Below are 16,150 nucleotides of genomic sequence, written 5' to 3'. Positions count from 1 at the left end.
CTCCTGTCCCAATTATGTGGCACCATGTCCCAAATAAATGAAGGGAATTCCAGCTATTTTCTCAATTAGTTTTTGTTCTTTTAGAATTGTCCCAGGTAAGTGGCTGCCTGATTAACCGATGGCCCAATTAACCAGAATCTGCTGGAATTGTAGATGTGACATTTTACAGAATAAATGATGGTCAGATATGAATTAATATGTTGGCTTCCATGCCTGAAGCTTACTCAGTAAATTGAACCATTGTAGCTCTTCGGGACCTGATCTATTAACATGGCCTAATATTGTACAAAAATAAGCTGAAGGCTGGTATAATTAATACTCAAAAAAAAGCATAAAAGTTTAACTAAAATTAGAAAACATTCTCTAAGCACACTAAGTTTGCCGGTTTTGGGACAGAGATGGATAAATGTTTTAGAGAAAAGAATTTCCATCAGAAGTCAGAAATATTAGATTAACTCTTCATGTTCCATAGAGCTTTTTGTGTACTTTAAGAATTTCCTAATTGTATTTTCCTTATTGCGAGGTTATGGTCATAAATAAAGTGCATGATGAACCGTGGGAAAAATCTATTTAATTTGTTTGTCTTGATAGGCACCGTATTTGGAAATCAAGAAGCAGATGGACAAGCAGGATCCACTGGCACATCCCCTGTTACAATGGTACTTTTACACCAATATTGAATAGTGGAATTTTACAGCAGGAACTGGATTTGATCATAAAATGTAGAATAGTACAGCACAGCAAAGGGCTCTTCAGACCACGATGCCTGTACTGGCCATAATACCAACTCAAAATAATCCCATTTGCCTGTACAAGGCATGTTTAGCTCTTTTCCCTGCCTACTCATATACCTGTCTAAAAGATTGGGGTTAGTTTAATGTCATATACACCAGGGTCCAATGAAAATCCTTGCTCTTTTGAAGCTCAACAAGGTAAACAATATAAATAGTAATAATCAGAACAACAATGAATACAGCAACAAGTGCAAAATAATGCAATTGTGCCAATTCTCTTAAATGTGGCAACACACAGTAAATGATGGAGGAAGTAAGTAAGTCAGGTAGCATCTTTGGAGAGGAATAAGGCGTCAACGTTTTGAGCCGAGACCCTTCAGCAGGACAGGAAAGAAAGGGGGAGGAAGGCAGAAAAAGATGGTGGGGGGAGGGGGAGGAGTACAAGCCTGGTAGGTGATAGGTGAAACCAGGAGAGGTGAGAAGGTGCGAGGAAGAAGTGAGAAGCTGAAAGGTAACAGGTGGAAGAGGTAAAGGAATGTGATAGGAGAGGACAGTAGACCAAAGGAGAAAGGGAAGGAGGAGTGGCACCAGAAGGAGATGATAAAAAAAGGCACAAGAGGGGAGCCAAATTGAGGAATGGGAAAAAAGAGAGGGGCAGGACAAATTACTAGAAATTAGAGAGATTAGTGTCCATGCCATCTGATTGGAGGCTACCCAGGTAGAATATTTGGTGTTGCTCCTCCAGCCTGAGAGTGGTCTCATCATGGCTGTAAAAGCGGCCATGGAAAGACATGTTGGAAAGGGAACGCAAAGTGGAATTAAAATGGGCGGCAACCCAGAAATCCTTCCACTTGTGGCTTAGGGAGTGAAAGTGATCGACTAAGCATTCCCCCAATCTGTCCGATGCAGAGGAAGCCAAACCGGGAGCACTGGATACAGTAAAATGACCCAGGCAGACTCGCAGTTGAAGTTGGCCTCACCTGGAAGGATCATTTGGGCTCTTAAAGATGGTGAGAGAGGTGATAGAGGGGTAGGTGTAGCAATTATTTTTGCTTGCATGATTAAGTGCCAGGGTAGATCAATGGGCAGAAGCAAGTAGACTAGGGAGACATGTAGTCTCACCACCATTCTCCAACCTGGTAATTTCGTCCCTCTCCCCGTCTCTCTTTTTCTATTCTTCATTCTCCTTCTCTTCTCGCCTGCCCAGCTGCACCTTCTGGTGTCCCTCTTCCTTCCCTTTCTTCCATAATCCTCTCTATTATCCTATCACATTCCTTCTTCTGTAGCCCTTTACCTCTTCCACCTATTACCTTCTTCATTCCCATGGTGGAGGTGGAGACAGTTCCAAGTTCATGCCTTAAACTTGTTTATCCATTTTTTTCTTAACACATTAAGCAGTTGTAATGCATTAACCTCTAGACAAAATTACTAGTGTACAATATTAATGGTGTACAATATTACTGCTCTCACTGCCTGGAGATGCATTGATTTGCTTCTACAGAGCATTCCTTGTTCAGTACTTTTCTCCATTATGATTAACTACATTATTATGATTACTCAGCCATGTGCTTTTATTTAATTTGCCAGCTACAGTGGTGCTCGAAGGCTTATGAATCCTGTAGAATTTTCTCTATTTCTGCACAAATATGACCTAAAATGTGATCAAATCTTCACGCAAGTCCTATAACTAGGTCAAGAGGACCCAATAACACAAAAAGTTGTACTTGTTCATTTGTTTATTGAGAAAATGATCCAATATTATATGTATTTGTTGGAAAAAGTGTATGGACCTCTGGGGTAATGCCTTCTACAAAAGCTATTTTGAGTAGGTGTTCCAGTCATGGAGATGAGATTAGAGGTTGGGTTCTTGAGGTGCGCTGCCTGTAAAAAAAAGTCACACGAAGTCTGGTTACTGACAGAACCTGTTTTTATCAAGAAATATCTGTTTATGTGCATCATGCCTCAACCTAAACAACTTTCCAAGGACCTTAGAAGAAGAATTGTAGAGGTGCATGAAGCTGGAAAAGGCTACAAAGACTTGAGTGTTCATCAGTCCGCAGTAAGAGATATTGTCTACAAATGAAGGAAACTCAGTACTGTTGCTACTCTCCCTAGCAGAGGGCATCCTGCAAAGATCCCACCAAGAGCACAACGTGCAGTGCTGAAGGAAGTGAAAAAGACCCCAAGGATAACAGCAACAGACCTGCAGAAATCTCCAGAACTCACTAAAGTCTCTGTTCACGTGTCCACCATAAGAAAGACACTGAAGAAGATTGGTGTTCATGGAGGGACACACAGAGGAAACCACTGCTCCCCCCCCCCCAAAATAAAATTGTGACATTTCTTTGCAAAAGACCTCCTGGATATTCTGCAGTGCTTCTGGACAGATGAGACAGAAGTTGAACTTTTTGGCAGAAATGCACGCTGGTATGTTTGGAGGAAAACACCAAAACCTCATCTCAACTGTGAAGCATGATGGGGGGAGCATCATGGTTTGGGGCTGCTTTGCTGCCTCAAGGCCTGGACAGAGTTGAAGCAGTTTTGAAAGGAGTAATAGCCTAAAATTCCTCCAAGCCAATGTGCAGGACTGATCAACAGTTACTGGAAATGTTTGGTTGAAGTTATTGCTGTTCAAGGGGTCACGCCAGCTACTGAAAAAAGAGGTACGGGTACTTTTTCCAACAAATACATGTAACATTGGATAATTTTTCTCAATAAATAAATAAACAAGTATAATGTTTTTGTGTTATTTATTTAATTGGGTTCTCTTAATGTAGTTCTAGTACTTAAATGAAGATCTGATCACATTTTAGGTTATATTTATGCAAAAACAAAAAAAATTCTACAGGGCTCACAAACTTTCTAGCACCACTGTATATGTTATAATTGCTGGTTCTTGTGATCAAGGAAATGAAATGATGCTGTGTTTTTCTTGTTTAGGATTATTTCCAGTAACAGATCCCATATTGTAAAATTACCTGCAAATAGGGTAAGAAGTTTGATCACTTCATTTTTGAAAGAAAAACAGTTTTGGAATGTACATTTTCCCCTCACACCATTGTCATACAAATTGCATCTGTTTTCCTTGCCTCCACTAATTAACAGCATTCGATTTGCACACATTTTTCTTGCTATTTTTCACCACCCAAAATAATTCCATGCATAAATGTGTAATGCCATAGGGAACCCTAACATAACACAGGAAAAAAATCTACAGTATACCAGAAGCATTAAGATTCTGAATTAATTCCTTGCCTCGCTGCACCGTTGAGTTACAAGTTACAGGATGGTTTTGGAACTCTTACCTGTGATCCCTTGATAACATGTCAGTACTTTTCTAAGCTTACAGTTATCAGAAATTGACATATTTTGTGTAAGTTTCAGTTTTGGGAAATTAAAGTAGACAATCAACAGTGGAATTTATGTGTTAACATAGATAATGAACCGATATACACTACCTCACTATATATTTTTTCTTTTTGGGCTGTCTTTCTGTATTACACATTTAATTACACGTATATATATAGATAACATTTAATTACATATATATTATCATTGTATTTTACAGTTTTTTTTTATCATTAAATATTGGAATGTACTGCTGCGCAAAACAACAAATTTCACGATACGTGCCATTGGAATTAAACCTGATTCTGATTCTTCTGAGTGTAATGTCATGTTGTGAACAGATTTGTTGAATACAGAGTAAAACTTGTCACTTCATTCTTTTATGCAGCAACTAAAATTCATGCATACGCCTCACCAGTTCCTGCTCCTCAGCAGTCCACCGGCCAAAGAATCCAATTTCAGGGCAGCAAAGAAACTTTATGGGAGCACTTTTGCATTTCAGTAAGTTTCCATTTGCAAAATCCTTAAGAATGTGAATTGCATATTTGCTCATTTTTTTCAAATGTAACGAGGAAAGAAATACTTCATCAGTGTCTGCTTAAATATGTAAAAGTTAGTTGTTTTTTTTAAATCATGATAGCTGCTAAATATTTTTCCAATATAAAAGTTTGAAAAAGAAAGTTCCTTTTATTTTTACTGTTTGACAGTAATTAATAACAATGAGGCTTTATTATGCCAAATATTTCAAGGGACAGAGAAGGAGAAGTGTTGGAAGAACTAGGTTTCAGGAAGATTCACATTTAAACTGGTAAACATGATCAGTAATAAACTAATAGAGGTGCAAATGTATTTAAAATAATGGGAAGTGTATGTCTAAATTCCTGATATCCCTTTTTCCAACAGATAAGATATCTTTGCAGTTTTATAACCTTCCCTTTTTTCTTGCGTTTACTATCCCAATCACCCCAATGGTTCTCTATCTAAATGTCTTTCTCTTGTAACTCTGTATATAGAGCACTTATTAATTTTGTTCTTTAATCCTGGTTCTTTATTTCTGTGTCCTTGCTTCTGTGACTCTTAATTACTCTGTGACCCATTTTGAGTGTGAACATGCTTGTACTTTTTCAGGCTGGTGCCAGTCTTCATGCCTGTACGTGTATCATTATTGTACCTTGTCTATGCATTTCAGTTTCGTCCTGGTTCATGATAGTCATTCACTGAGGTCACATTGGTTTCTGTTTTCTGCCACTTCCTTTATGCATTCTTTCCATTCCTCACTCTGAAACCATCCAGAGGAAAAGAGCTTAAATGAAAACTACATCTTTGCACTTTTGAACAGTACTAATGTATTGACTAGGAAATTCCCCCATTCACCCAATATTACAGAGGTGGAGGTTTGTCAGAAACTTCATCTATACCCAAAGTTACCAAGTAAAGCACCCTTTCGAACAGGCTGATTCGCCTCAGTTGTCACAAGTATTGTTGGTTATATAATTACTATGTACTTTATTATTTGTTAATATTATCATATTTATTATTATTATTTATTATTGCTAAGTGTGTTTTAGACATTGCTGCTGAAACAAAATAATTTCTCACTTGGGATCAATAAAGTACTATTATTATATGGAGGCATGAAATATGAAGGTGATGATGTTTGATTATGTTACATAAATTTCCCAAATACTACTGGAGTTCTTTATGTTTTATATCTAGTGGTTCACATATAGAGAACTGGCACTCCATTTTAAGGAATGGTTTAATTGTTGCATCTAACACACGATTACAGGTAAGATCCGACTCGGAATTATTAGGAATTATTCTGCAACTCAGTATTGTTCTCTAACAACCATACTCAGTTGATCATTATCATCGCAAGAAGTCAAAACTCCACAGGAAACATACTTCCCAAAAGATGCACACTGCTACTGCTTCATACCTCGAGTGACGCATATAGCATACTGTATACAGTATGTATATAGGACTAATACATTTGATAATTCTTTATAAAGTAAAACAAATTAAACCAAGTCCTGATTTTTATCCAATGTTTTAATGTCATTTTAAACCTTTGCTCAGATTCTTCTGCCAAAAATTAGATGTGTAATAGCAATAATTATTTGTTCACACATCGTTGACTATAAACATATGACAAGAAAACAAAATATCCTATGGAAGACAAGTTGTTACATATTACAGAACAAATTATGGAATTCTACTATACAGTACATGTCACAAAAGTAGTATCTCCTGTTCAAGAATTCGGAGAGTCAAAGATTGAGTAGTCAATGTCTCTTTCCTATTAAGGAAGAATCTAACTTTAGAGGGTGTATGTTTAAGGTGAAAGGTGAGAAATTTAAAGGAGATTGAAGGAGAAAGTTTTTTCTCGAAGAGAGGGTTAGTTATGTGGAGTGAGCTGCCGTGGAAGTGTAGAGGCAAACACAGTTACAAAATTTAGATAATACTTGATAGGACAGAAGTAGAGGGCTATGGCCTCAATGTAAGCAGTTTGGATTAACATAGACAGACAGCAACATTGTCATGGACTAGTTGGACTAAAGAGTTCACTTCTGCGCATTACAACTCAATGGCACTAAAGAGGATTTAGTTATTTTTTAAATGATCAGGGGGTTGAGAATTTTTTGAACTGGTACAAAGGACCATATGTGGCCTAGGAAAGATCACCCGTCATCATATTGAATGGGAGGCCATGCTTTAGGGGGGCAAGTGGTTTACTATTCCTCCAATTGTTTTGTATTCTTGTATTCATAAGAAATTGAGATCATCTTCACGAAGGAGGAAAATGCCAATTATATGACAAATCACCCTATTTTATTCAGGTTACGTGGCTCTTTCTGTTAAGTAAATGGTCTTGCTGATAATATCTGTTAAGTGGATGAAAACCTGTTGGAAGTATACAACATAGATCAAATGGGCTACCTTTTATTCTAAGGATTTGCTTGTTTGTTTTTATCCCACTTACCACAGCTACATGGAGCAGTGTATGGAAATGGCATTTATCTTAGTCCGTTGTCAAGTATTTCTTTTGGTTACTCAGGCAAGTATATTTTAACTTAAGCTTAAGACCCAAATCTTTAATAGTGTTAAACAAAGGAAAGAAAAATATGTATCTTTATTTTCTCATCTGCTGATTTCTTTTTATGTAAGGACTGGAATTCTTTCTGTCTAAACTTTCTTGAATGCAAACAAGTTGATGTATAAAATATTGCAGAAAAGTGAAGAATTCAATTTGGAGCAGTCATTTTTAAATACAAATGATTCTGCAGATACTAGAAATTCAGAACAACATACAAGCCACCATTGATGCTGCCCATTACCTGGACATCTGCCCTCACTCCATCTTCCCGCCACTTTAACAGGAATAGACTTCCACTTGTCCTGACCTACCACCCAATGAGCCCCTACATCTGGCACATCATTCTCCACAACCTCCACCATCTTAAACAGGATTCTACCATTAAACACATCTTTACCTCCTCCCCAATCTCCACTAACCACAGGGATTGCTCCCTCTGTGAATTCCTTGTCCATTCATCTCTCCCCACAAATCTCCTTCCTGATACTTCTCCCTGCCAGAAGAAGTGATACACCTGCCCATTCACCTCCTCTGTCACCTCTATTTAGGACCCCAAACAATCCTTCCAGATGATGCAACACACTTCACCTACACAGACACAAAATGCTGGAGGAATTCAGCAGGCCAGGCAGCGTTTATGGAAAAGAATAAACTGTCAATATCTCAGGCCTGAAACATCGACTGTTTATTCTTTTCCATAGACGCTGCCTGGCCTGCTGAATTCCTCCAGTATTTTGTGTATATTGATTTCCAGCATCTGCAGATTTTCTCTTGGTTTTGACACTTCACCTGCAAATCTTTTGGGGTCATCTACTGTATCTGGTGCTCCAGATGTGGCCTCCTCAACATTGGTGAGACTTGATGTCTGTTAGGGAACTGATTTATTGAGTATATCTATTAACTTTTCACAAGTTTAAGCCAATTCTAAGTTCTAAATGGAGATATAAAGAATAGACAACTAGTTAAAGAGTTACTTTAGAGATGCTGCTGATGGCAAATTCAACGTTGAAAGGAACTTCAGAAAGTAAACTAGTCCATTGAAATAACGGAAGAAACCTCGAAGTTTTCCTTAAGAGAGGCTTTAATGCATGTCTCTGGCTGGGAGAGATCAGTGTAAGCAACTTACTGTGTTTGTGGAGGAGGGTGTGGGCAATACAGCAGAGCAGTGTTTAGTGCTGCCTCTGCATATTCCCAGCAACCCACATTCAATACTGAATTAGGGCTCTAACTGAATCGCTTGTGTATTCTCACCATAGCCAGGTGGGTGCCCTGGTTTACACTCCCACCCCAAAGATGTGGCAATAGTTAATTGGCTACTGGACCTTGCCCCTAGTGTATCTGGAGAACCAGGGGACAAGTAACAAGCATGTTTGAGGGAACAGATTATGGGGAAGAAAGTTAGGCACTGGGATAGATGGGATTGCTCTGAGGGCCAAATCAGGCTCGATGGAACAGCTGACCTCCTACTGTATCAAATAAAAAATATGAAAATACCTCTGATGTTTGCATTTTCTGAAATAATTGGACATTCACAAAACCTATTATTTTATTTATCCAAAATATAAGCAAGGCAACAAAGGAAACTACTTATCACAATGGGATACTTCAGTCCTGAAATAACCACTCACTTTATATGTTGTCACAAAAAATACTGTTTGATTCTGGTGTATTTAAATCACATTTTTATATATTCCATTCTCTTTAAAATAGTGATAGAATGGTTGACTAAAGGTTCCTTTTGATACAGTCAATGTGAACAATGAAATTCTCCTTTATGATGATTCTCCATTGTGTTTACCCTCTAGGGATGAATAAAAAGCAGCAGAAGGTGACAACCAAGGATGAACAGCCTTCACACAATAAAGCAGCCACTTTACAGGTATTGGGATGCTGCCAAGACAATTTCCATCTTGCATTATCCATCATGTAGCTGCAGCATATATAAAGATCCAATAATGAATTCCAACACCAAAGCAGTATGTTTTTAGTCACCCTGCTCCTGACACTGTGTTTAATGTTTCCATTCCAAATCACTGGAAAATGCATCTGCTTAACCCAATCTGACACACGTTGGGTCATTTCTGTAGGGTCACGTACTTGCACCCAGAGAACCTTGTGATGGAGTAAAGGGATAGGTAAATAGGGGTATAGATTAGAGGGGATTAAAAGACAATGATTAGCTAATGATCAATTACCTTATAGGTACCTTATGTTGGTTGCTGTACAGCCAAAAAGGGAATCTTACCCAGCAACAAGTGATGTACCAGACATTGTTCCCTAATAGCATTAGACGTAGGTCTAAATAAAGAATTATCTGGCCGCACAAAGAATTATTGAGGTATAACGTAACTAAATAGGGGAAGGACATTGTGGGGGGGTTGGTAGAACATTCGAGAGTAGGGGCAGGTGTCAACATAAGGAACTAAGACTGTGTCCATGCTGGCCTTGGCAGAAATAATTATAACTAACCAATAATGATTTTACATATAATTGTATCTATCAATAATTGCATCTAATTGCATGCTATGAATAAAAAGTGAAGTTTGACGAAGTATCACTTGTTTTATGGTTTTATTGAATTTGTGGTACCTTGCGTTATTGTATCAGGGTTGATCCGCCTTTGACACTTGTGGCATTGTGAAGCTCTAGAATTAGGAGGCCTTTGGTGTATTCTAGGAGCTCCTATACATGGCAATCAAATGATAAAAACTATTAATATTATCATACTGTGTATTTGATGGTTTTGATACTGTGAAATATCCTAAGATGTTTCAGTGTAGAACACTTGCTTTAGACTGGACTAGGAAGTTGTGCCAATGCTGCTTGTTGTACTGGGAGCCACCAGATTTACATAGCAGTGTACTAGATTACCATAGGGTATTGATTCATTTCCAATCTCCCAATACAAGCATATCTCAACTTCAACCCAAGTTGTCCACTGCCATTCTAAAAGCATAGTTGTGAGGTGTGAAATTCACATCTGCCAGGGTCACAGAAGGTTGGCTACTCATTACACACTTCTCCATGTTGTCTTCTATTGAGTCTAGATATATATAATAGTTAGAAGTAAAATGGACTGCCAGCTCTCTACCACCTATGTTATAAGACCACATGGTCCATCTTCTCAGTTATTTTCTTTGATGATTCTATGCTACATGGAATATTTTGGGCTTTGCATGCTGCCTTCCCACAAGTTCGAAATCAAACAGAGTGCAAGTTTGAAATAGGGCACAGGAGCACACATTTTTGTCCTGATACACATCTCTAATGAGGCACCCCAAATGCCACTTCAGTAAAATTGCTCATGCGCATTTAATATTCACTAGGAGCGTCATAACATCCAGCAAAAAATAGAGATATTTATAAGTGATATAATACAACATTGAAGAGAAAATGAATTTAAGCTCCCTTGTGCATTGACACTAATATTACATCATTAAATTTTTGCTTATCCTTGAACATCTGTTCAGTTTTATGTCAGTGGCTGCAATATCGCTGGTGAAGGCTTGCATTTGGAAACTAAAGACTGTAGATAACTGGCAGATTGTGCACAGAAAAAGATGACCACATTTCAACATGGGTGATTCCAATCAGGAGTAATTGCTTGGCAGGCAACCATATGCAGCGAAACAATGCATTTCCTCATGATATTTTCAATATTCTTCATCTTTTATTTTCTATTTGTGATCTCTACTCGATAACTGCCCCACCAAAGGGAACAGCCTATCACTATTTGTACATTTTATATCCCTCCTTGTTTTATATATGATCAAATCTCCCTTCAGCATTCACTTCAAGGAAAATATTCCCATTCTCCATGACCATTTCTTGTAAAGGTAGGCTTTCACCTCAGGAATCATTCTTATACACTGTTCCTGGTCCTTCTCATTGTTTCTGAAGCAGTGTTTCTCAACGATTCAGCACAACATCCATGCTTTTATATATAAAGCCTAGACTCGTGTAGATAAAATCAACCCATTTTATTTCTTCCAGTCACAGAAAAAAGGACAGCAACCCCAGTTTTTGCAGAGTCGTAACCTGAAGTGTATAGCCTTATGTGAAGGTATGTATTTCTCCATTGCCGGGCAAATCTTCATATACAGAGAAAACATATGGAAGAACACTTGTGTTTTACAATACTGTAAAACTTATGATTTTAAATTCTAATGAGAGTTCTCACTCTGTACTGAAAGCAATTCTCTTAATGGATAGCTAATCTAATTTTGATGATTGAAGTAATTACTACCCTTCCTCTGGAAGAAAAGAACATGTTTTACTTTATGATCAATAATCCAGATGAATTTTATCACTTATTTTTCTGTTGGCTAAATTTACTAAATTTACTGAATTTACTAAATATTTTCCCATTGGCCTGGCACCCTCTCTTTGCTGTGTGGCCACATGCAAAGCTAAGTAAGAAATTTGACATACAATACATAGTGAGGAATTGAGACATTTTCTTACCATTTGAAGTACCAATGGATGATACAAAGCATACCTGTTTAGTTACATGTGTTATTTCTCAATTAACTGACCAGGTAATGGAAAATACTAAATGTGCAGGTTCAAATCTGGGTTTCTCTCTTGAATGGGATGAGTCTTGATGTCATGTAATGAGAACAAAGACAGAAACATAGAACAGATATGATATAATCAACTGCAGTGAAATCATTTAGACAAATTACCTTCAGTAAGCAAAAATAAAGATATTAATGATTCTCATACCTGCTGCATGTATCAGTATGTTTTGTGAATAAATGAGGTAATGTAACATAACATCTGAAAAAAAGATCAAGATTCAGCCACGCAAGCTTGCTGCAGCATTCCATATGATCACGGGTTTTACTCTCCAGGCTTCATTTTTTCTTCCATGTCAATTCCCTATTATCCTCATTTTGCTGATGTTTCGAAAATGTATCCACTCTTCCTGGGGAAGAGAATTCCAGAGATTCACCACCATCTGCAAGAACCTCTGTTTTAAAATGACTGTCCCTAATCTTGTAATTGTTCCCTGGTACGAGAATTTCCCACTAGATGGTAATTTCTTGACATGTACCCCATCGTGAACTGCTAAGGATCTTGTATCTTTCAATAAGATTACCCATTGTTTTTCTAAACTCCAAAGAATATAGATTAAGTCTTGTATAGTCACTTGTTTTTGGATAACTTTTTTCATCTTTGAAAGTAGATGTATATTATACTGTCTCCAATGGAAATTAATCCCATCTAAATTAAGGAGATCAAAACTGTACATAGTGTTCCAGGTATGTTTTCAACAGTTCTTGGTACCATTGTAACAATATCTCCCTGTTTCTAAATCCAACCCTTTTGCCACGAAGGGCAAAACTCGTACATACCATCTGTCTTACTACTCATGTCCACTATATTTTTGTAATTTGTGCGAAGAAACATCCCAATCCTTTTGTACCTTGCATTCGTTCTCCATTTAGATATTAGACTACCTTTAGCTTCCTTTGAAGCACATAGCCTTATATTTACCAATTTCTAAGTCTGTTCATAATCACTCAGAGTGCAAATAACCTTTTGCAACATATGCTGCTCCCTATTTCTCTGTCATCGGCAAATCCAGACATATACTCTGCTCCCTCCTCTAGGTCATTAATATAAATATAAGTAACTCAGGGCCAATAATTAATCCTTGGAGCACCTCACTATATGAGACAACATCTTATCATTTTCAAAAGACAATTGTTCTTAAAACAAACCACAAAATACTGAAAGGTCAACAGGTCAGTCAGCATCTACGGAGAAGAATAAACAGTCATCTTGACCATTTTTCAGTCTGTGCTAACACACCTTAAATGCTGCACATCAGCTTGTGCACCAGCTTTTTATGTGGGGAATTTGCCAGATGCCTTCTAAAGATAGATCAAACCCTGCATGTACAAGCAGTAAGTAGAGTTTTACACACCAGCCTCTGCCATTATATCACTCTGCTAGCAAGGTAGGTTTCACATGGAGTGAATGTGGGGAGAATTAGAGGTGACTGGATACAGAAAGTGCGTATTTCTTGAGAGCATATTGAATTGGATATACAGAAGAATGTTGGTGGATCAGACAATTGCTCTGGCAAGGATAGTATATGGAAATATAGGTTAAAACAAAAAATGTACAGTAAAAATAAAATTTAAGAAAGCAAATGTTATCAGCAGTCTAAAGATAGGGAAGTCTTCAGTAGCCACCCATCCTCTAAGTTAAGAGGGCAAGTAAGAGTGAATTGCAGACAACAGTTGGTGGGTAAATATGTCATTGATTTGAATGAACTGTAAACTTCAGAAATGCACATGAGAAACAGCCAACAGCAAAGAACCAGAGGAATAGCAGTATTGACAAGACTGTTTTCATGAAAGGAGGGAAGATAAGTTAACATAATTGACAGGAAAATGAGAAAAGTAACTAAAATAGTAGAAAAAATATGAATGCTTTTTTTTGCAGTGATCACTTCACCAGATTTGCACAAACATGGAGAAATTTGGGTAGTTCCACAAACAGATCATGTCTGCACAAGATTCTTCTTTGTGTAAGTACTGTTAGTTTCTGATCTTAGCTGATACAGTAAATTTTCAATAATTAAAATAACTGAGTTGAATTCTAACTGACACTTCTGAAATGCAGAAGACAAATTCTCCCTGATATACTAGATGAGGCCTAAACTGTGATTTATAAAGTTTTTCTGCCCTTAAGAATGTATTCTTCATTCCATTTTGAAGACATCCAATTTCTTAATACAAGATAAAGCATGGATGTAGGAAAGAATTTTCAATATAAATAATCTGTGACTGTGTTGAGGAAACCATATGAACATATGAATTAGGTGCACAGAACACCCACTCTCAGGCAGAGTAGGAAGGCTAAACAGGGCTTCGCTGAGAACTGACGGAGTCTAGGTAAGTAGGCAAGTCATTCCTTATTTCTTATTCAACTCTAGACAGAATAGGGGATATGCCTAACGAGCCAGTGTTCTGATCTGGGTATCAGATGTGAGATTTCCAGGAGCCTCCCAGCCTCCCTGATGGCACATCTGTGCCAGGTGCATCGAGATGAAACTCCTTAGAGAACACATTAGGGAACTGGAGCTACAGCTCGATGACCTCCAGCTTGTTTGGGAAAGTGAAGCAGAGATAGACAGGAGCTGCAGGGAGGTAGTCACCTCAAGGCTACAGGAGCGAGATAAATGGGTGACCGTGAGGAGAGGGAAGGGAGAATGAGATAGTGGAGAGCACCCCTGTGGCTGTCCCACTCAACAATAAGTTCTCCATTTTGAGTACCATTGGGGTGGATGACTTACTTGGGGGGAAGCAACAGTGGCCATGCTCTGGCACTGAGTCTGGCCCTGTGGCTCAGTAGGGTAGGGAACTGAAAAGATTGGCAGCAGTTATAGGGACTCTATAGTCAGGGGAACAGATAAATGATTCTGTGGATGCAGAAAGGAAACATGAATGGTAGTTTGCCACCCCGGTACCACAGTATCCAGAAAAGGGAGGGTGAGCAGCCAGAAGTTGTGGTACATATTGGTACCAATGACATAGGAAGAGAATGGGAGGAGGTCCTGAAAAAGAATATAGCGAGTTAGGAGAAACTGGACCTCAAGGGCAGTAATCTTAGGATTTCTGCCTGTGCCATGTGACAGTGAGGATAGGAATAGAATCAGGTGGCTGATAAATGCATGGCTGAAGAATTGGAGTAGGGGGGAGGGATTCAAATTTCTGGATAATTGTAACCTCTTCTGGGCCAGGTGGGACCTGTACAAAAAGGACAGGTTGCACTTGAATCTGAGGGGGACCAATATTCTTGCAGGCAGATTTACGGGAGTTGTTGTGAGTGTTTTAATCTAATATTGATGAAGGATGTGAACCAGGATGATAGAGCTGAGGATGAGCCAGCACGTTTACAAGTAGATGATGGGTGTAACATGAATGTAAGGAAGGATAAGCCAATGATTGGGTACAAATGCGGACAAGAGCAAAGAGTTAAATTGTACCACAGAGGCAAAATTTAGAAGGGTGAAGAATACAGGACTGAAGGTGCTGTATTTAAATGAGCACAGTATTCGGAATAAGGTGAACAAAATCATGGTGCAATTAGAGATTGGTCGATATAAAATTATAGGAATCACTAAGTCGTGGCTGAAAGAAGGCCATAGTTGGGAGCTTAACATCAAAGGATATACTTTGTATCGAAAGGACAGGCAGGAAGGCATAGGCGGTGGTGTGGCTCTGCTGATAAGAGATGGAATTACATCTTTGGAAAGAGGTGACATAGGGTCAGAGAATGTTGAATCTTTGTGGATAGAGTTTAGAAATTGCAAGGGTATCATTATGGGAATCATACATAGGCTTCCAAATAGCAGCCAAAATGTGGGATTGAGATTGCAAAGGGAGCTGAAAACGGCATCTAACAAGGGTAATGACTCAATTGTAATGGGGGACTTCAATATGCAAGGGGTTTGGGAAAATCAGGTTGGTGTCAGATCACAAGGCAGAGAATGCATTGAATGCTTATGAGATGGCTTTTCAAGGCAGCTTGAACTTGAGCCTATTTGGGGAAAGGCTACCTTGGATTGGGTGTTGTGTATTAACCCAGATCTTATTAGGGAGCTTAACATAAAGGAACCTTTAGGAGGCAGTGATCATTATATGATTGAATTCATACTGAAATTTGAGATGGAGAAGCACAAGTCACATGTATCAGTGTAGCAATGGAATAAAGAGAATTACAGAGGCATGAAAGAGAAGCTTTCCCAGGTGAATTGGAGGAAGATACTGGCAGGATGACAGCAGAGCAGAGATAGCTGAAGTTTCTGGGAATAATTCTCAAGGCACAGGATAAATATGTCACACAGAGGAAGAAGTTCTCAAAGGGCAGGGGTAGGTAACTGTGGCTGACAAAGGAAGTTAACAACTGCATAAAAGCTAAAGAAATGACATATAATGTAGCAACTGTAAGTGGG

At 38.4% G+C, this 16,150-nt stretch overlaps 1 protein-coding gene across 2 annotated transcripts in view; it reads left to right on the top strand.

Annotated features, from left to right (window-relative positions):
* Positions 1-16,150, top strand: part of parp8 (poly (ADP-ribose) polymerase family, member 8) — a 369,781-nt gene that overhangs the window by 336,704 nt on the left and 16,927 nt on the right. For both annotated transcript variants that reach the window (XM_059989438.1, XM_059989439.1), the window contains exons 18-25: positions 592-659; positions 3,675-3,723; positions 4,471-4,583; positions 5,799-5,871; positions 7,071-7,140; positions 8,985-9,058; positions 11,173-11,242; positions 13,636-13,720. In XM_059989438.1, the coding sequence (XP_059845421.1) occupies positions 592-659; positions 3,675-3,723; positions 4,471-4,583; positions 5,799-5,871; positions 7,071-7,140; positions 8,985-9,058; positions 11,173-11,242; positions 13,636-13,720 (602 nt within the window). The remainder of the gene's footprint in view (positions 1-591; positions 660-3,674; positions 3,724-4,470; positions 4,584-5,798; positions 5,872-7,070; positions 7,141-8,984; positions 9,059-11,172; positions 11,243-13,635; positions 13,721-16,150) is intronic.

The sequence above is a fragment of the Hypanus sabinus genome, chromosome 14, assembly GCF_030144855.1.
Source record: "Hypanus sabinus isolate sHypSab1 chromosome 14, sHypSab1.hap1, whole genome shotgun sequence".
Lineage (NCBI taxonomy): Eukaryota > Metazoa > Chordata > Chondrichthyes > Myliobatiformes > Dasyatidae > Hypanus > Hypanus sabinus.
This window is presented reverse-complemented; position numbering and strand designations above follow the sequence as displayed.